The sequence below is a fragment of the Anomaloglossus baeobatrachus genome, chromosome 3 (genome assembly GCF_048569485.1).
Source record: "Anomaloglossus baeobatrachus isolate aAnoBae1 chromosome 3, aAnoBae1.hap1, whole genome shotgun sequence".
Lineage (NCBI taxonomy): Eukaryota > Metazoa > Chordata > Amphibia > Anura > Aromobatidae > Anomaloglossus > Anomaloglossus baeobatrachus.
This window is the reverse complement of record NC_134355.1, coordinates 58,356,851-58,377,864: the sequence shown is the minus strand read 5'-3', so window position 1 is coordinate 58,377,864 and position 21,014 is coordinate 58,356,851. Positions and strand designations below refer to the sequence as shown.

Genomic DNA, 21,014 nt, shown 5'->3' with positions numbered 1-21,014 from the left:
ATGGTGGGAAGAAGAAGATACGGTGCCTGTAGCGTTGGACCGGGCACAAGATGGCGGCAAGATGGCCGTCGTCTGTGAAGAAACAGAAAGCGCGCGAAAAATTGGCGCCAAAAGAAGAGCCTGGCGCTGGCCGGTGCCGAAAACGAAGTTCGGAGTACTCCGCCCAAAGAGGGGAGGTGCCGGTCCCAGGGCACGAAGAAAGACATATGAAGTGGGCGGTGTTTTGAAGAAAAAGAAGAACCGTCGCGGAGGAGTCAAGATGATGTGTGAGGCTGGGGGTGGAGTATGTCCAAGAGCGGGAAACATAGGCCCGCCTCCACTTCCTCCAGTCTCAGCATCGACTCCGCCGCCATTACTAGAGACGTCGCGAGTTCTTGAAATGGATACCTCCGAACAGCAGCAGGAAATGGTGACCGCCCTGGCACTCACTAGCCTGGGCCGAGGGCGTCCCAAACACGTTGCAGCTACCGGAGTGTCCCCTCTCGACATCCCGGCCGCGCCAGGAGGATCAGAACGGCCGGCTAAAGTGACCTGGCTGACCACATGGGACGCTGCGACCGGAGGCACTACCACAGAAGTCCGGGCGACTTATGCTACACAGTTGCCGGTGGGGAATCGGCCCCTGGGGATCCCCTATGCCGACCTCGAGACACCTCCGCCCGTCGCCGCGGCAGCCGCGCCATCCGTCCCCGGACAAGAGCCGGCAGAAGTACTTGCCCGGAAGCTGGAACAAGACCACCGGGGCTTTTTCTGGGACCCCGTACACCCGTCTCCCATACCTTACCCAAGGGCTCCGTCCCCGGTACCAGACCCCGTCCAGGAGCGGCTGCTCGCGGAAACCATCGCCCGGGAGATGATGGCCGGTCCCGGCGGCGAAGAGCTGGCGCTACAATTCACCACCGGTATAGTGGTGAAGTTTAACCAGCAGGAAGGCTATGGTTTTATCCGGGAAGAGGCAACCGGAGATGACTATTTCTATAACCGGGTACACCTGGATGTGGAAGGGTTACCACAGCGCCTCCACACCCTCTATCCGGGTGAAAAAGTACAGTTTCTACCCGAGGCGGGAAGCCGCGGCCTTTTCGCGGTCGGCGTGACCAGGATGCCGACCCCACGTGAAGCGGCCCAATGGCAGCAGGAGCTAGAATGGGAAGAGCACCAAAATCGGCGACGGAACCAGTCAAAACCGGTGACGACCGATGCGTCCCGTCCCAGACGTACCTTGGCGGTAGCACCGGAGGTGATGCCCAGCCTGACCGCTGACCCGGAAAAGAGCACTCTGGCGGTGCTGGCGGTCAATCAGAGCGTTACCAACCACCCGGTGATTGTTCTAGATGTGCCTCAACCAGTGCCTCAACCACCCCGGGTAGCATCTCCATCACCCCCGGCGGGGACTGAAGAGGCCACGCCATCAGAGGCCCCCTACGCTCCTGTGTCTTTTCGGAGGGTACGCCGACAACCTGGGCAGACCCTGGGCGACTACATCCAGGCTCAGATAGCCGAATGGAAGCGGTCCTGGCCTCCGGAGTAAGCGTCCTGGTCGGCTTGTACGAAGACCGGCAGAAGTTGTGTTTCGCATGTTCCAGTTGTTAAGCCCGGAGGGAGTCCGCTGCTGGACTGAGCCAGGGGCTCCTCCGTAAGGCGAAGAAGGAGCAGTTTTGTTTCAGTTTTGTGTTCCTGTTGTTCACAACTAAGACCGGGAGCGCTGCTAAGCCTCCGGGCACCACCAAAGACCGGGAGCGCTGCTAAGCCTCCGGGCACCACCAAAGACCGGGAGCGCTGTTAAGCCTCCGGGCACTGCCAAGACCGGGCGTTGGACTGGTGCCCCTTTCTTCTGGGCCGCCTGTTGTGGACTGGTACGTAGATAACTCGTCATGTTGTGCCTAGTGTTAAATATGTGTGTTTTTGTGTTGGAGCCTTGCCGGGAGGCTCGGGTTTTAAGAGGGGAGGTGTGTAGTGGGTGGGTAGACCCCTACAAAGGAAAGCATAGTCATCCGGAAATGTTTATGATGTTTTAATAAAAGTGTTTTACTGATGTTGTTTTGTGTTAGGGCACCCCCTAGTGGCCGGGTGGGACGGCTGTCGCCACAGGGAATGAGGAGGAGCCGGCAGAAACTAGGAGAAGATAAAAAAGTGTGTGTGTGGTAGAAAGTGGGAGTTGGGCCCGAGACGAGTGACTGAACAACAAGGGGCAGAGTGTGGGAGCTGAATTAATCGGGGACACCGGAGAAGACAGGAGGAGACGGAACCTCAGCGAGTGAAGCAGCCGGTGTGGGTCCGGTCTGTGGGTAGCTAACAGTGGGAGCCCGGCGAAGTGGAATAACCGGTCATATCCCCACAGGAGGGCACGCCAGGTCAGGTGGTCCTCCAGCTCCAGAAAGTGTACCCGGCTTACTGCATTGTGTTTTTGAAGAAGCGGTATGAAAATAAAACATGTCGTTTATTTGCATTGAACCCTGCCTACAGCGTGTTTGTGCGCCGGATGATCACTGCACCACCACACTCTGCCCCACCAAGTCATCTCCCGACATTATAGTGACGGCGGAGCCAGGGGTAAGCCAGTCCTCAAGTGCCATGACTACAAGCCCAGAGGCGCCCCTGGCACCCCGTTACATGTGGCGTAGTCGGCAGGATACGAATTCCCTGCCAGGGACCCAAGAAGTCGGAGATCAAGTGGTGCCTAGGGCACAGGATCCGAACTATGATAGAAGATTTCCGATCCCATGGTGGGAAGAAGAAGATACGGTGCCTGTAGCGTTGGACCGGGCACAAGATGGCGGCAAGATGGCCGTCGTCTGTGAAGAAACAGAAAGCGCGCGAAAAATTGGCGCCAAAAGAAGAGCCTGGCGCTGGCCGGTGCCGAAAACGAAGTTCGGAGTACTCCGCCCAAAGAGGGGAGGTGCCGGTCCCAGGGCACGAAGAAAGACATATGAAGTGGGCGGTGTTTTGAAGAAAAAGAAGAACCGTCGCGGAGGAGTCAAGATGATGTGTGAGGCTGGGGGTGGAGTATGTCCAAGAGCGGGAAACATAGGCCCGCCTCCACTTCCTCCAGTCTCAGCATCGACTCCGCCGCCATTACTAGAGACGTCGCGAGTTCTTGAAATGGATACCTCCGAACAGCAGCAGGAAATGGTGACCGCCCTGGCACTCACTAGCCTGGGCCGAGGGCGTCCCAAACACGTTGCAGCTACCGGAGTGTCCCCTCTCGACATCCCGGCCGCGCCAGGAGGATCAGAACGGCCGGCTAAAGTGACCTGGCTGACCACATGGGACGCTGCGACCGGAGGCACTACCACAGAAGTCCGGGCGACTTATGCTACACAGTTGCCGGTGGGGAATCGGCCCCTGGGGATCCCCTATGCCGACCTCGAGACACCTCCGCCCGTCGCCGCGGCAGCCGCGCCATCCGTCCCCGGACAAGAGCCGGCAGAAGTACTTGCCCGGAAGCTGGAACAAGACCACCGGGGCTTTTTCTGGGACCCCGTACACCCGTCTCCCATACCTTACCCAAGGGCTCCGTCCCCGGTACCAGACCCCGTCCAGGAGCGGCTGCTCGCGGAAACCATCGCCCGGGAGATGATGGCCGGTCCCGGCGGCGAAGAGCTGGCGCTACAATTCACCACCGGTATAGTGGTGAAGTTTAACCAGCAGGAAGGCTATGGTTTTATCCGGGAAGAGGCAACCGGAGATGACTATTTCTATAACCGGGTACACCTGGATGTGGAAGGGTTACCACAGCGCCTCCACACCCTCTATCCGGGTGAAAAAGTACAGTTTCTACCCGAGGCGGGAAGCCGCGGCCTTTTCGCGGTCGGCGTGACCAGGATGCCGACCCCACGTGAAGCGGCCCAATGGCAGCAGGAGCTAGAATGGGAAGAGCACCAAAATTGGCGACGGAACCAGTCAAAACCGGTGACGACCGATGCGTCCCGTCCCAGACGTACCTTGGCGGTAGCACCGGAGGTGATGCCCAGCCTGACCGCTGACCCGGAAAAGAGCACTCTGGCGGTGCTGGCGGTCAATCAGAGCGTTACCAACCACCCGGTGATTGTTCTAGATGTGCCTCAACCAGTGCCTCAACCACCCCGGGTAGCATCTCCATCACCCCCGGCGGGGACTGAAGAGGCCACGCCATCAGAGGCCCCCTACGCTCCTGTGTCTTTTCGGAGGGTACGCCGACAACCTGGGCAGACCCTGGGCAACTACATCCAGGCTCAGATAGCCGAATGGAAGCGGTCCTGGCCTCCGGAGTAAGCGTCCTGGTCGGCTTGTACGAAGACCGGCAGAAGTTGTGTTTCGCATGTTCCAGTTGTTAAGCCCGGAGGGAGTCCGCTGCTGGACTGAGCCAGGGGCTCCTCCGTAAGGCGAAGAAGGAGCAGTTTTGTTTCAGTTTTGTGTTCCTGTTGTTCACAACTAAGACCGGGAGCGCTGCTAAGCCTCCGGGCACCACCAAAGACCGGGAGCGCTGCTAAGCCTCCGGGCACCACCAAAGACCGGGAGCGCTGTTAAGCCTCCGGGCACTGCCAAGACCGGGCGTTGGACTGGTGCCCCTTTCTTCTGGGCCGCCTGTTGTGGACTGGTACGTAGATAACTCGTCATGTTGTGCCTAGTGTTAAATATGTGTGTTTTTGTGTTGGAGCCTTGCCGGGAGGCTCGGGTTTTAAGAGGGGAGGTGTGTAGTGGGTGGGTAGACCCCTACAAAGGAAAGCATAGTCATCCGGAAATGTTTATGATGTTTTAATAAAAGTGTTTTACTGATGTTGTTTTGTGTTAGGGCACCCCCTAGTGGCCGGGTGGGACAGCTGTCGCCACAGGGAATGAGGAGGAGCCGGCAGAAACTAGGAGAAGATAAAAAAGTGTGTGTGTGGTAGAAAGTGGGAGTTGGGTCCGAGAGGAGTGACTGAACAACAAGGGGCAGAGTGTGGGAGCTGAATTAATCGGGGACGCCGGAGAAGATAGGAGGAGACGGAACCTCAGCGAGTGAAGCAGCCGGTGTGGGTCCGGTCTGTGGGTAGCTAACAGTGGGAGCCCGGCGAAGTGGAATAACCGGTCATATCCCCACAGGAGGGCACGTCAGGTCAGGTGGTCCTCCAGCTCCAGAAAGTGTACCCGGCTTACTGCATTGTGTTTTTGAAGAAGAAGGGGTATGAAAATAAAACATGTCGTTTATTTGCATTGAACCCTGCCTACAGCGTGTTTGTGCGCCGGATGATCACTGCACCACCACACTCTGCCCCACCAAGTCATCTCCCGACATTATAGTGACGGCGGAGCCAGGGGTAAGCCAGTCCTCAAGTGCCATGACTACAAGCCCAGAGGCGCCCCTGGCACCCCGTTACACAATGCATTGGAAAAACGCAGCAAAACGCAGAGATCAAAAACGCAGCAAAACGCAGCCAAAAACGCACCAAATAGCGGTAAAAACGCATGCGTTTTTTGATGCGTTTTTTCGACGCAGGTGCGTTTTTGTGCGTTTTTAGCGGCCAAAAACGCACAAAAACGCAGCGTCAAAAAAACGCAGCGTGCGCACATAGCCTTAGTGTGTGAGCCCATTCCACACAAATCCTCCAGACTTCTACCATATTTATACATCAGTAAAAGTGGGTGAACACCAGGAACTGGGCAGGACCATTCAGCACCAGGATTCCTGCTCACGAGCCCCATTGTGTTTGCTTGGGATGCCATGATTGGCAGCAGGCCACTTTGAATGGGTGAACAGAGGTCGCAAGTGTATGGAATTTACAGAATACTCCTGAGTATGAGAACTTGGCTATTTCCATAATTCCCTAGATGTGAATGTTTCACACTTGCAGCCAACTCTCCATTCATCCTCGACCCGGATGTTGGGGTCTTTGGTCGTTTTAGACATACAGTTAGGTCCAGAAATATTTGGACAGTGACACAATTTTCGTGAGTTGGGCTCTGCATGCCACCACATTGGATTTGAAATGAAACCTCTACAACAGAATTCAAGTGCAGATTGTAACGTTTAATTTGAAGGTTTGAACAAAAATATCTGATAGAAATTGTAGGAATTGTACACATTTCTTTACAAACACTCCACATTTTAGGAGGTCAAAAGTAATTGGACAAATAAACCAAACCAAAACAAAATATTTTTATTTTCAATATTTTGTTGCGAATCCTTTGGAGGCAATCACTGCCTTAAGTCTGGAACCCATGGACATCACCAAACGCTGAATTTCCTCCTTCTTAATGCTTTGCCAGGCCTTTACAGCCGCAGCCTTCAGGTCTTGCTTGTTTTTGGGTCTTTCCGTCTTAAGTCTGGATTTGAGCAAGTGAAATGCATGCTCAATTGGGTTAAGATCTGGTGATTGACTTGGCCATTGCAGAATGTTCCACTTTTTTGCACTCATGAACTCCTGGGTAGCTTTGGCTGTATGCTTGGGGTCATTGTCCATCTGTACTATGAAGCGCTGTCCGATCAACTTTGCGGCATTTGGCTGAATCTGGGCTGAAAGTATATCCCGGTACACTTCAGAATTCATCCGGCTACTCTTGTCTGCTGTTATGTCATCAATAAACACAATGACCCAGTGCCATTGAAAGCCATGCATGCCCATGCCATCACGTTGCCTCCACCATGTTTTACAGAGGATGTGGTGTGCCTTGGATCATGTGCCGTTCCCTTTCTTCTCCAAATTTTTTTCTTCCCATCATTCTGGTACAGGTTGATCTTTGTCTCATCTGTCCATAGAATACTTTTCCAGAACTGAGCTGGCTTCATGAGGTGTTTTTCAGCAAATTTAACTCTGGCCTGTCTATTTTTGGAATTTATGAATGGTTTGCATCTAGATGTGAACCCTTTGTATTTACTTTCATGGAGTCTTCTCTTTACTGTTGACTTAGAGACAGATACACCTACTTAACTGAGAGTGTTCTGGACTTCAGTTGATGTTGTGAACGGGTTCTTATTCACCAAAGAACGTATGCGGCGATCATCCACCACTGTTGTCATCCGTGGACGCCCAGGCCTTTTTGAGTTCCCAAGCTCACCAGTCAATTCCTTTTTTCTCAGAATGTACCCGACTGTTGTTTTTGCTACTCCAAGCATGTCTGCTATCTCTCTGATGGATTTTTTCTTTTTTTTCAGCCTCAGGATGTTCTGCTTCACCTCAATTGAGAGTTCCTTAGACCGCATGTTGTCTGGTCACAGCAACAGCTTCCAAATGCAAAACCACACACCTGTAATCAACCCCAGACCTTTTAACTACTTCATTGATTACAGGTTAACGAGGGAGACGCCTTCAGAGTTAATTGCAGCCCTTAGAGTCCCTTGTCCAATTACTTTTGGTCCCTTTAAAAAGAGGAGGCTATGCATTACAGAGCTATGATTCCTAAACCCTTTCTCCAATTTGGATGTGAAAACTCTCATATTGCAGCTGGGAGTGTGCACTTTCAGCCCATATTATATATATAATTGTATTTCTGAACATGTTTTTGTAAACAGCTAAAATAACAAAACTTGTGTCACTGTCCAAATATTTCTGGACCTAACTGTAGGTGCAATTTTCAGAGGTGAGACCCACTGCTAGCAATCATTGTAAGGCTGCTTTCACACTACGTTTTTTTAACATGCGTCATGAACGTTTTTTTGCTGTAAAAGCGGATCCTGCTTTTACAGCAAAAAAATGCATGCAAACGCATGTTATTTTGCAGGATCCTGTCACTGGATGTTTAGGGGCGGGCATTGGAGTCATGTGATCGGGAGTGAGGGGAACTGAATGGGACAGACTGGGAGCCGGCATCTGACAGCTGCGGAGGCTCGTAACTAAGGTAAACATCGGGTAACTTGCTTGGATGCCCGATATTTATCTTGGTTACGAGCGTCTGCACACGTAACCAACGTAAACATCGGGTAACTAAGAGAAGTGGTTACCCGATATTTACCTTGGTTACGAGTGTCCGCAGCTCTCAGGTGGGGGAGAGACAGGGGAGAGAGATGGGAGGTGAGAGAGGGAGGGGGAGAGAGACACTGATCATGGAGGCTGGTTTCTGGGCATGCTCAGTAGAGCAAGCAGGATCCTGTCTATCAGCATGCCAGCGTTCACATACGTTTGCGTGCTGTTTAGTCAGGATCCGGTGACATGCAGTATTTGGACGCAGCTCAAAAACGCTACAAGTAGCGTTTTTGAAAGATGTTAAAAAACTGCAAGTCGCTGGATCCTCACTATAACGCACGCAAACGCATGTGAACGCATGTTAACGCGAGTCCACTGCAAATGCATTGAAATGAAAACGCATTTGCACTGGATCCGTTTTTGCGTTAAAAAAAACGTTCATGACGCATGTTAAAAAAACGTAGTGTGAAAGCAGCCTAAGATATCCTCTGGCTATGCCCTAAATATCCATGTTAGGTCATGTATATATAAAATATGTATGGTGGGCACTCAATGGCATATAAGAGTGGGTGCTCAATGGTAGAGGGTTAAATAAAAGAAAGACAATACCATGACACATCAAATGACAGCAGTCGGTGGAAATGAAAGTCGGGCAACGTTTCGGTTACGGGTCCTGTTTCACGGCCGGTAATTCATGGGGAATCTACTGGTGCCATCAATACAAGCAGTAATGGCAAATTGCTACCTTAATGTCATTATACAAGCTATAGGGCCGCCATATACACCTTATAACAATCAGTGTTAGCCATGGTTGCTTCTTTTAGATCCACCTTTATTGATATTGTAGCCAATAGTATCTTGTAAACATGGGATTATATTATTATATGCCCTGATGGATTAATAACAAGCTAAAAATCCTGATTTATTCCTGGTCCCTGGATTTTTTCATTCTTTTCCATCCCGGATTTGGACATTACAATGTTTCCTCTTGTGCCTCCTATTTCCAGGTCATGCTAGCTGAGCTGAAAGGTAAAGATGAAGTATATGCTGTGAAGGTCCTGAAGAAGGACGTCATTTTACAAGATGACGATGTCGATTGCACTATGACAGAGAAGAGGATTTTGGCTCTGGCAAGAAAACATCCGTATCTGACACAACTCTACTGCTGCTTTCAGACTAAGGTAATGTAACTACAGATTATTTTTTATTATTATAGTACCATACCATTTATTTCATGGCGCTTTACATGTGAGAAAGGGGTACACATAATAGGGACAAGTACAATAATCATAAACAATACAAGGCACAGACTGGTACAGGAGGAGAGGACCCTGCCCGCGAGGGCTCACAGTCTACAGGAGGAGAGAGGTCCCTGCCCGCGAGGGCTCACAGTCTACAGGAGGAGAGAGGTCCCTGCCCGCGAGGGCTCACAGTCTACAGGAGGAGAGAGGTCCCTGCCCGCGAGGGCTCACAGTCTACAGGGGATGGGTGAGGATACAGTAGGTGAGGGTAGAGATGGTTGTGTGCCGCTGAAGTAGACTGAGGGTTACTGCAGGTTGTTGGAAGAGGTGGGTCTTCAGGTTACTTTTGAAGCTTGCCAAGGTAGACGAGAGTCTGATATGTTGTGGCAGAGCATTCCAGAGTATGGGGGAGGCACGGGAGAAGTCTTGTATGTGATTGTGGGAAGAGAAGAGTTGGTGGGAGAGGGAAAAGGAGATCTTGTGAGGATCGGAGGTTACGTACAGGTAAGTACTAGGAGAAAAGGTCACAGATGTAAGGAGGAGACAGGTTGTGGATGGCCTTGTATGTCATGGGTAACGTTTTGAACTGGAGTTGTTGGGCAATGGGAAGCCAGTGAAGGTAATAGGGAATAGACAGGTGGATTAGTCGGGCAGCATAGTATAGAATAGATTGTAGGGGTGCAAGAGTGTTTGAATGGAGGCCACATAGCACAGGGTTGCAATAGTCCAGGCAGGAGATGATGAGGGCATGCACTAGTGTTTTTGCTGCTTCTTGGTTAAGGAATATACAAATCTGGAAAATATTTTTGACTTGTAGTTGAGAAGATTTGACCCTCCCTTCGATTCAAGGCGATTGTGCAGTGCTGTCTGTTAGCCAATGCATTTCAGTCCTGACGGGTCACTTTAGGAGTACATGAGCCACCATCATAAGAGGCAACTATACAGCCCCATAAACCGAAATTAGAGACACCTCGTAGTCTGCAGGCTTTCAGAGAATTAGCATCCTTGTTTATTGGGTGCCCATACTGCTACCAGGTTTATAGGGGTTATCCAGGACTATTATATTTTTTGGGGCCTAAGAACTAATAGGCAACTACCTGCCTGTCCCGCCTGGCACAAATCTCTGCTGGCACAGAGGGGTCACAGTACACTCCTGCCGTTCTTAAGCCCATGGTTAGATGATAAAATTGTCCTGGACAACCCTTTTAACCCTAAAGAAGAGTAACCCTTTTTTTATTATGATTGAATTATCCTCTAGGCATTACAAAGTGGTGGAGTTTTGTAACATAATTCACTACCTTATTTAGCTTCCTTCCCCAACACCATGCTGCCTTTACAAGCTCCTTTCAATTGCTGCTCAACAAAGAATGTTACATTATATTCAAACAGTCTGTGTACAGGATTTTCCCTATCTGAGCCCAATTTGGCATTAATAGTAGATGAGAATGATATCACGTTGAACAGGCTGCATTGCGATAAGAGAAGCTTTTTGCGTTCCAAAGTGGTTCTTTATTCTCTAAAAGCATTTTGGCGCTGAACCGGCACCTTTCTCATTGTAAAAAATAAAATATTTTGTTTCGTTAACTTGAGAAAGGGTTTGGCACCAAAACGCGTTGGAACAAAAAAGAGCCATTTTGGAACACAAAAGGCTTCTCTTTTACAGCAAAACTGCCCTTTCAATGTGATATCATTACTCCTCTAATAGTATTTATTTAGAAGACATTTTTACTCTCTAATCATGAGGCCACACACAGCAGCAGTTACACGTATCTACAGATTGTGCCTTAACACAATAGTACCAGGAGAGCACATACTCCCACCTTTTCACAATCTGTACCAGGCGATTCTGCTCTATGTATGTGCACTTTTGTCCCCCAAACAGTTCTTCATTTTTGTATTAAGACAAAAAAAGTCCCCTTCACAGACGTTTGAATATAGGTTTGAGTATAGTGTTTGGATCTTGATGAGCTGCAGTTGAAAGCAGCTTCTAAAGGAGCATGAACTGGGCATTGAAACAGCTCTGCATAATAGTACTTGAAAGAAAGCAAAATAAGGTAATAAAGTATATGACAAAGGCAATACCCACATCATCATTAAATAACAAATGTTTACTAGATCTTTATAGGATATAGCGCATGTGTTTCATGCATTGTACATGTTCCTTTGGTGCTTTCCGAAACAGGACTGAATTAATACTATTTAAGTTCCTATGGCGATGTTATACTGAGATGTGGAAGTGTCATCCACACAGTCTGGCATTATGGTCCTGCACAGCCGCACTGTAATCTGCCCTGCTTAAGCCAGATCAAAGTATTGTAGTGCACATGCGTGGGCGGTCTGTGACCTTTCCTCGCGCCTGCGCCCTACAATACTTTGATCTGTCCTCAGTAGGGCAGATTACAGTGCGGCTGTGTAGGACCACAATGCCGGACTGTGTGGATGACGTAGGACGTGTCAGCCACACTGTGCTGGGTAGAAGGAGGTTGGACAGGAGAACAGCGACACCCATAGGGCCGAACCGCCCCCTAGGTGAGAATAATAAGGTTTTTTTTACATTATATACAGCGGCCTGGGCTCTTATATACAGTATTCTAAAATGTTGTATATAAGAGCTCACTGGTGGTTATAGGGGACACATCTGGTTACAGCTTTCCTTTAATTGCACAGCTATGCTAATAGGATGTATTAATATAAAATGGCCTTTTGCACTCTTATTTTGCTCAAAGAAGACTCAGTTGAGATGAAACCTTCCCACCTGTTCACATGTGCCGATAATACATTTTATTTTGTATATGGAATCTTGTATTGAGTGTAGCACACTTTTTTTTTTAACTTTTTTTATATTTCATTGGTTGTTGGATTACAATCACTGGGCTGGAACCAAATAAACTTCTTGCGAGCATGTGCGGCTTCATTTTTTGCTTTCTTTCCATCCATTTATACATCTATATAATTATATATCCATCCATCTCAGATTCATCTATTTATTTATATATCTATCCATCTATCTCTCTAAATTTCATTCTATGCAATTGTTCTTACTATCTATCTATCCATCCATCCATCTATCCATCCATCCATCCATCCATCTATCCCATCCATCCATCTATCCCATCCATCCTTCTATCCTTATATCTATCCATCTATCTATCCATCCATCCATCCATCCATCTATCTATCTATCTTTCCATCCATCCATCCATCCATCCATCCGTCTACAGTGAGGAAAATAAGTATTTGATACACTACCAATTTTGCAAGTTTTCCCATCTACAAAGCATGTAGAGGTCTGTAATTTTTATTGTATTTGATCACCGACCAACCAGCATAAATTTCTGGTTCTCACAGTCATGTTAATTTTTCTTTAAGAAGCTCCTACTCTGCAGTCATTACCTGTATTAACTGCACTTGTTTGGACACGTTACCTGTATAAAAGACACCTGTCCACACAATCAATCACACTCCAACCTCGCCACCATGGCCAAGATCAAAAATCTTTTAAGGACACCAGAGACAAAATTGTAGCTACAGGATAATAGGCAAGCAGCTTGCTGACAAGACAACAACTGTTGGCGCAATTATTAAAAAATGGAAGAAACACTAGATGACTGTCAATCTTACTCGGTCTGAGGGTCCACGCAAGATCTCGTCTTGTTGGGTAAAAATGATTTTGAGAAAGGTCAAAAATCAATCCAGAACTACAGGAGGGAGGACCTGGTCAATGACTTGAAGAGAGCTGGGAGCACAGTGTCAAACATTACCATTAGTAATACACTACGCTGTCATGGATTAAAATCCTACAGGGCATGCAAGGTCCCCCTGCTCATGCCCAGCACATGTCCAGGCTCATTTAGAGTTTGCCAATGACCATTTGGATGATCCAGAGGAGGCATGGGAGAAAGTCATGTGGTCAGATGAGACCAAAATAGAACTTTTTAGTATCAACTCCACTCTCCATGTTTGGAGTAAGAAAAAGGATGAGTACAACCCCAAGAAGACCATCCCAACCTTGAAGCATTGGGGTGTAAACATCATACTTTGGGAGTGATTTTCTGTAAAGGGGACAGGACGACTGCACTTTATTGATGGGATGATGGATGGGGTCTTGTATCTCGAAATAATGGCCAAAAACCTCCTTACCTCAGTAAGAGCACTGAAGATGGGTCGTGGCTGGGTATTCCAGCATGACAATGACCCTAAACACACAGCCACGGCAACTAAGGAGTGGCTCCGTAAAAAGCATTTCAAGGTCCTGGAGTGACCTAGCCAGTCTCCAGACCTGAACCCAATAGAAAATCTTTGCAAGGAGTTGAAACTTAATGTTGCCCAGTGACAGCCCTGAAACCTGAAAGATCTGGAGAAGATCTGCATGGAGGAGTCGCCAAAATCCCTGCTGCCACGTGTGCAAATCTGGTCAACAACTACAGGAAACGTCTGACTTCTGTAATTGCAAACAAAGGTTTCTACCAAATATTAAGTTCTATTGTATCAAATACTTATTTCATGTAATAAAATTCAAATAAATCATTTAAAAATCATACGGTGTGTTTTTTTTGGATTTTTTTATCTGTCTGTCACAGTTAAAGTTACCTACAAACTGTGAACCTCTCCATTCTTTGTAGGTGGGAAAACTTGCAAAATCGGCAGAGGATTAAATACTTATTTTCCCCTCTGTGTGTCTTTCAGCTCAGTAAGCCAAACATATGAGCAAAGTCAGTGAAAAATGAAGTCCGATTTTCTTTATGAAGTGCGGGAAATACCATCATCTCAGGATTTACATAAACAGGATCTAAGAAATCTTCAGAAACTGGCTACAAAGCATTTTTGTTTGCTGCTTTTTAGTTATGTCGTTCCAGCAGTCCGGCTATTTTTTGCTCTCCATACAGGAAACAATAGGAATATGGTGCAAAGATAAGACGAGAGCGGACACTTCGAAACAGACGGCTCGAGAATCTTATAGCTCGGGGTTAAAATAGCTGCGGGTTTCACTGACTCAAAAGTAACTACTCAATATCCATATTCAGTCTCTCCTGTCAGGTCAAACTCACTGTTAGCTCATTGTGTAGCCAGCAATAGACAGAGCAATCATGAAGGCTACAGAAGACTAACGGAGCAATAGTTTTTGCAAAAAATAAATGCAAAAATAATTTGTAGCCAAAAAATATACAAAATTAAATAAATCTCTGTCTCTTTCCCTGTGTCTTTCTTTGTCTGTTTCTTTGCTTATCTTTTTCCTTGTCTCTGTCTCTTTCCCTGTCTCTTTCCCTGTCTCTTTCCTTGTCTGTCTCTTTCCCTGTCTTTTTCCTTGTCTCTGTCTCTTTCCCTGTCTCTTTCGTTGTCTCTTTCCTTGTCTCTTTCTCTTTCCCTGTCTATCTCTCTTTTACTTTTCCTGTCTGCATGTCTCTTTCCCTGTCTGTGTCTGTCTTCCTCTGTCTCTTTGACTGTCTGTGTCTCTCTCTCTCTGTGTCTGTTTCCCTGTCTGTCCTCTCTTTCCCTGTCTCCCTCTCTCTGTCTCTCTCTGTCTGTATCTGTCTTTTTCTGTCGCTCTCTATCCGTCTCCCCACTGACATCTTATTACCTCACACAGAAGCTTCTTATACTAACAGTTTATTTTTTTCCTATAACAACCACTCACAGCTGCTATTAATAGCCTATAGCTCCCACCTTTATTCAGTTTAATATAGGCAGATTTTTTGGAGAGTAACTGTAAAGCGTGAGGTTAAATTTTCCCATCAAAACATAGTCTATGACGTTCGCTGAGTCACATGAGGCGTCTGTGCAAAATTGATTGTAAATGCGACGGTGCGGATTCCTTTAGCGGACATACACACGCACACACACACACACACAGACATACTGCACATACACACACACACACACACATACATACACACATACACTCAGCTTTATATATTAGATATACAGTATATATAATATTAGGGTATATATTAACCATTATATAAGGTATATATTATAATAAGGTCTTATATTATAAGGTATATATTAGCATTATATAAGGTATATTAAAGGGAACCTGTAAACAGTTTTTTCAGAATTGAACCAAAAGTATCACCTTCTGCAGCTCCTGGGCTGCTTTCTATGAAGGTGCACCTTGTTCCCTGACCTCCCTTGCAGACCCCAGAAATACCCTTATAAAATCTGCCACCACGTATGTAAATGAACCGTTCTGGTTGGATGGGCGTCCTCTTTTTCGGCTCCTGTTCCTCCTTTTGCCGTCCTCCTTTGATGATTGACGTGGATGACGCCTCCGTCATCATCCACGTAGCTGGGTTAAATTTCATGCCTGCGCAGTTATTCCTGGCTCACGCAGGCGCACTTCGCTCTACTCCATTGCGGGCAGAGCTGAAAACATAGGTGTGCATGCGTGAGCTGGTGAGCTCTCTGCGCAGGCACATGAGAAAGGAATTTTTTACAAAGGAATTTCTGGGGTCTGCTAGGGGAGTCAGGGAACAAGGTGTACCTTCATAGAATGCAGCGCAGGAGCTGCAGAAGGGGATACTTTGGGTTGAATACTGAAAAATCTGGTGACAGGTTCCCTTTAACCTTATATAAGGTACATATGTATGTATGTATGTATATATTATATACATATGGTATATATTATATAATAATTATACCTTATATGCCATAATTACAAATTATACCTTATATATAAGACACATATTCAAGAAAAACATAGTATTAATAAAAACACTTTAATCTTTTGGCCACTAGATGGAGCCGACTGCAGCACTGCTTCGGCTACAGATCAGCATCACTCAGGCAGTCATTATAAAACGCAACTATTACAATGCACATACTATAATATACATTGGACATCTTACATTTAACTACCCGAAGTGTGGGGTAATCTGGCCCTGTCCTACATAATCTCTTAAGTAATTCTAAGGGCTCGTTCAGACTAGTGTATTATACCTACTGTCAGCATTACCTCAAGATATCTCATGGACAGCACACAGGCCAATGTTATTAAATGAGAGTTTTTCACACAGCCTTAAAGGTGTTGTCCACTACTCAGACAACCCCTTCTCAATTTGAGTGTTTGCCCCCAGTAAAATAAAACTGTTTATACTCACCTCCAGCGGTGTCGGTGCTCACTCTCTTGGGGCTTGTGTGAGGTTGTGACATCTTCCAATCAGTGCCGGCTTCAGATATAACAAACATTGACCGGTAGTGAGTGTCAGCCACAGCAATGGCTTCCTCTTGAAGTTCGATTCATGTGAAGGTGGCGAGCTCCGGGAGAGCAAGTGCCAACACTGGAATGGTGCCAGCACTGGAGGTGAGTAGAAGCATTTTTTTTTATTTTTTTAATGGGAGCTCTCAGATGGAGAAGTCTGAGTAGTGGACAACCCCTTTAATGTCTTATATCGCAACATTCACTAATCTCTTTCATATCTTGAATGAGTATCACTTCTTCAAATCTATGTGTCACAATTCCTCTCTGCAGAGCATCTTGCCTTTGGAGATGCCCTACTGCACTTTACTGTGTTACTAAACTAGCAGATTGTTTGACAGCACAAGATTCCATGTTTGTGCTGATTACTCAGGTTTCCCACCTGTCGCAATTTCTCTGTGCAGAGCATCTTGCCATTGGAGATGCTCTGCTGTGTTTTCCTGTGCTACTAAACTAGCAGATTGTTTGACAGCACAAGATTCCATGTTTGTGCTGATTACTCAGGTTTCCCACCTGTCACAATTTCTCTGTGCAGAGCATCTTGCCATTGGAGATGCTATGCTTTCCTGTGTTACTAAACTAGCAGTTTGTTTGAGAGTGCAAGATTCAATGTTGGTGCTGATTACTCATATGTCCCACTTTCGTGGTTATTGCTCAGGCTTCTTTACTGAGCATGCTCCTCCAAGACCTCGCCAGTTGAATTTTTTGGTTCTGCAGTTGTGCTGTTGGCTTGTGTCTATGCTAGTGTTCTGATCTTTGTGTTCTGACCCCGGACTGTTATTTGACATCTCTCTACCTGTCCCCTGTTCCTGTCGTGACCTCTTACCTTCTTGACCTCAGACCATTACCTGACTGATCTCTGCTTCTCCCCTGAATGTATTTCGTGCTCTCCTGGACTTCTGACCCTCGGATATTGATCTGAATACGCCTTCATTTACTCCTGGTGCTCATATGTGTCCTCCCATTACCAGACCCCGGCTTTCCTGACTACTTCTCCGTCCATACTTCCCATAAGTAGTGTGGCTAGCCTCACACTATGGATACATTGAAATTATTAACACAGAAAACTCTGCTTGGTCTAAATTATATGACTGTAGATGTTTACAAATGGGTGATTTACGGATGTAAAAATGGACATATAGATGAGACATGGCATACACATGAAATATGTTTGACAATTTTAATGAAATCTTTCACTTTTTTTATCCAGACAAAAGTAACAGACAATTCTTTATAATCTTGTCTTTATTTATTTTGCCTAAAAGAAAACTTTTTCTTATTTTGCTGCTATATCCTAAAATGCCACATGGTGGCAGCAGAGTGCTTGGCACTTTCTTCTGCTCTGTCCTAGAAATGCTCTCCCCGGCAAACATCCATAAGGATAAAATAAATGCTGACAATATTGGTCCTCTTCTCAGCCTGTGTCAATCTGTTCGTCATGCTCCAAAATAAAAAATAAAATAAATAAATAATTGGTTGAATAGTTTGTATTTTTTTATATATATAAAAAAAATAATTAAATATATATATATATATATATATATATATACATATATATATATATATATATATATATATATATATATATATATATTTTTTTTTTTTTTATTTTTTTTTTAATTTTTAATTGGGTAGACAATGTCATACCTACTTAATTCTAATTTAAGACTATTAGCTCAGATTTTCTATAATTGTATGCAAACCTCTCTGAGCGATGATACGTTTTACTTACTGTAATTCATTGTGGCAAACCCTGGAAAGGTCGGATTAAATTGTAGCACATGTTCAGACGTGAGAATTATTTGATCTGTAAGGGTTTCTAAACTCCGGATGTTACAAGAGTATTGTCATTTGGTCACAGGATGCAGAGACCTTAAAACAGATCTGTCACCAGATTTCACAATACAGACGGCAGCCATTATTAGACAGATCTCTTAGACCTGATAAGACTGATGTGTTTACTTTAAAAATCCATGTCAGAATTCCTGTAAGTTTGCCCTCTGATATTAACATTAGAATTTGATGAGCTAAGTTCTAGCAGAACTCATAAAATACCCAGTTTAATATCAGGATTGTACAGAAATTTTAACACAAATTTCCCAAGTAACAATGCCAGCCTCCTCAGGTCTAAAGGGTGCTTTACACGCTGCGACATCGCTAACGATATATCGTCGGGGTCACGTTGTTAGTGACGCACATCCGGCGCTGTTAGCGACATCGCAGCGTGTGACACCAAGGAGCGACGATCAACAATCGCAAAAACTTCAAAAATTGTTGATCGTTGACAAGACGCTCCTTTTCATAATATCGTTGCTGTTGCATGCCGCTGGTTGTTCGTCGTTTCTGTGGCGTCACACATCGCTATGTGTGACACTGCAGGAACGACGAACATCTCCTTACCTGAGTCCACCGGTAATGAGGAAGGAAGGAGGTGGGCGACATGTTCCGGCCGCTCATCTCCACCCCTCCTCTGCTATTGGGCGGCCGCTTAGTGACGCCTCAGTGACGTCGCTATGACGCCGAACGCACCTCCCCCTTGAAGGAGGGATTGTTCGGCGGTCACAGCGATGTCGCTGAAAAGGTATGTACGTGTGACGCTGCCGTAGCGATAATCGCTAGCGATGTCGCAGCGAGTAAAGCACCCTTTACTTAACCCCTTCACCAATGACATATATTTACGACATCAGATGTGTCCCTGCTCCTTATTCGGGCTCACACACTGAGCCTGCATCTTTCCTGACACTTGATGGCTGATTTAGTCAGCCATCAAGTGCCTCTAACATAGGAGATCATGATTTGTGCTATATAGAGCTGATGCATTACACTATATAGCAGAAGCAATTAGCTAATCGCAGCTTCAAATCACCTAAAGAGGCTAATAAATACATTAAAAAGTGAAAAAAAGTATTGAAAAATTAAAAAAACAAACCAAGAAAGTTCAAATCACGCCCTTTTGCCCCATAAAAAATAAATAAAATTGTATTGCCGCTTTCAGAAAGGTCCAATCTATCAAAATATAAACTAAATTAGTCCTTGTTCACACACTGCATTTTTATCTGCTTTTATTTGCGTTTTTGATGCAGAAATTTCTTGAGAAAATGGTTGTAATCTTTCTGCAGATATTCCCCAGCAAAAGCTATGGAAAAAAAAATAGCTGTGCGCACACTGCGTTTTTTTCTCAAGAAAATTCTTTCTGCAGAACTTCTTATGAAAAAGAATGAGCATGTCACTTCTTTTCTGCAGGTACCTGCGTTTTTCCCATAGATAATAGTAAAAAGACACAGGGACCAACCTGCGGAAAAAAAGTACCAAAAACGCGTCAGAAACGCAGTAAATTTTCGGTGCGCTATTGGTGCGGTTTTTGACCGCAAGTGCGCTAATCTTTCAGACTCTCAAGAAATTTCTTGAGAAAAATCCTTTTTCTAGTGTGAACAGAGCCTTAGGGGCACTTTGCACACTACGACATCGCAAGCCGATGCTGCGATGCCGTGCGCGATAGTCCCCGCCCCCGTCGCAGCTGCGATATCATGGTGATAGCTGCCGTAGCGAACATTATCGCTACGGCAGCTTCACAAGCACTCACCTGCCCTGCGACGTCGCTCTGGCCGGCGACCCGCCTCCTTATTAAGGGGGCGGGTCGTGCGGCGTCACAGCGGCGTCACACGGCAGGCGGCCAATAGAAGCGGAGGGGCGGAGATGAGCGGGACGTAAACATCCCGCCCACCTCCTTCCTTCCTCATTGCCGGCGTGAGCCGCAGGACGCAGGTAGGAGATGTTCCTCGCTCCTGCGGCTTCACACACAGCGATGTGTGCTGCCGCAGGAACGAGGACAACATCGTAACATTGGTCATTTCCAAATTAATGGAAATGACCGACGATACACCAATGATACGATTACGACGCTTTTGGGCTTATTAATCGTATCATAAAGGATTTACACACTGCGATGTCGAGAGCGACGCCGGATGTGCGTCACTTTCAATTTGACCCCACCGACATCGCACCTACGATGTCGTAGTGTGCAAAGTGGCCCTAAACCTGATTGGTAAACAGCATAATGAGAAAATAAACAAAATGCCAAAATTATGGATTTTTGGTTGCCGCCGCACTGCAATTAAAGGCGATCAAAACATTTTATCTACCCCAGAGTTAAAACATCAGCTCAGGGTGCAAAAAATAAGCTTTCTGCCAGCCCCAAATCCCAAACAATGACTCAGACAATGGAGACAAAACCAACAGAAAACCACCAGTGGGTGAAGCAGTTAAACAAATATTCAATTACTTGATGTTTCCATGGTAACAGACTACAAACAAGCTCTCTGTAGTCTGATCCTTCAGGTATGTTCCCTTTAACTGTCCCTATTCCTTTCCAACCTGCCGAACAAATGTTACCCAGACTTAGGAAACATACAGATGGATGTTTAACTGCACATTCAGAATACAGATTGTTTATAGTCTGTTGCCATGGAGATATATCAGTTTGTGCAGGAGCTGTAGACACAAAACAGTTAAAGAATTGAAAAGTCATAAATAGATAAAGTCTATTGTATAGTGTTATATGCCACACACCAGTGATCCTATAGTGGTGCCATGAACTAAGCAAACAGTGCATTACCATTGATGTAGATGTTTAAGTAGACGTATTTCCAGCCCATTACAAATAATTAAACCTATAAATGAAGCAGCGATATCCAGCAATATCTTATTTCACGGCTA

At 46.1% G+C, this 21,014-nt stretch overlaps 1 protein-coding gene across 1 annotated transcript in view; it reads left to right on the top strand.

Moving 5' to 3' along the window:
* The window catches only part of PRKCE (protein kinase C epsilon), a 616,040-nt gene that overhangs the window by 375,133 nt on the left and 219,893 nt on the right, over window positions 1-21,014 (top strand). Inside the window, exon 10 of the mRNA XM_075339195.1 lies at window positions 8,870-9,043. Within this exon, the coding sequence (XP_075195310.1) occupies window positions 8,870-9,043 (174 nt within the window). The remainder of the gene's footprint in view (window positions 1-8,869; window positions 9,044-21,014) is intronic.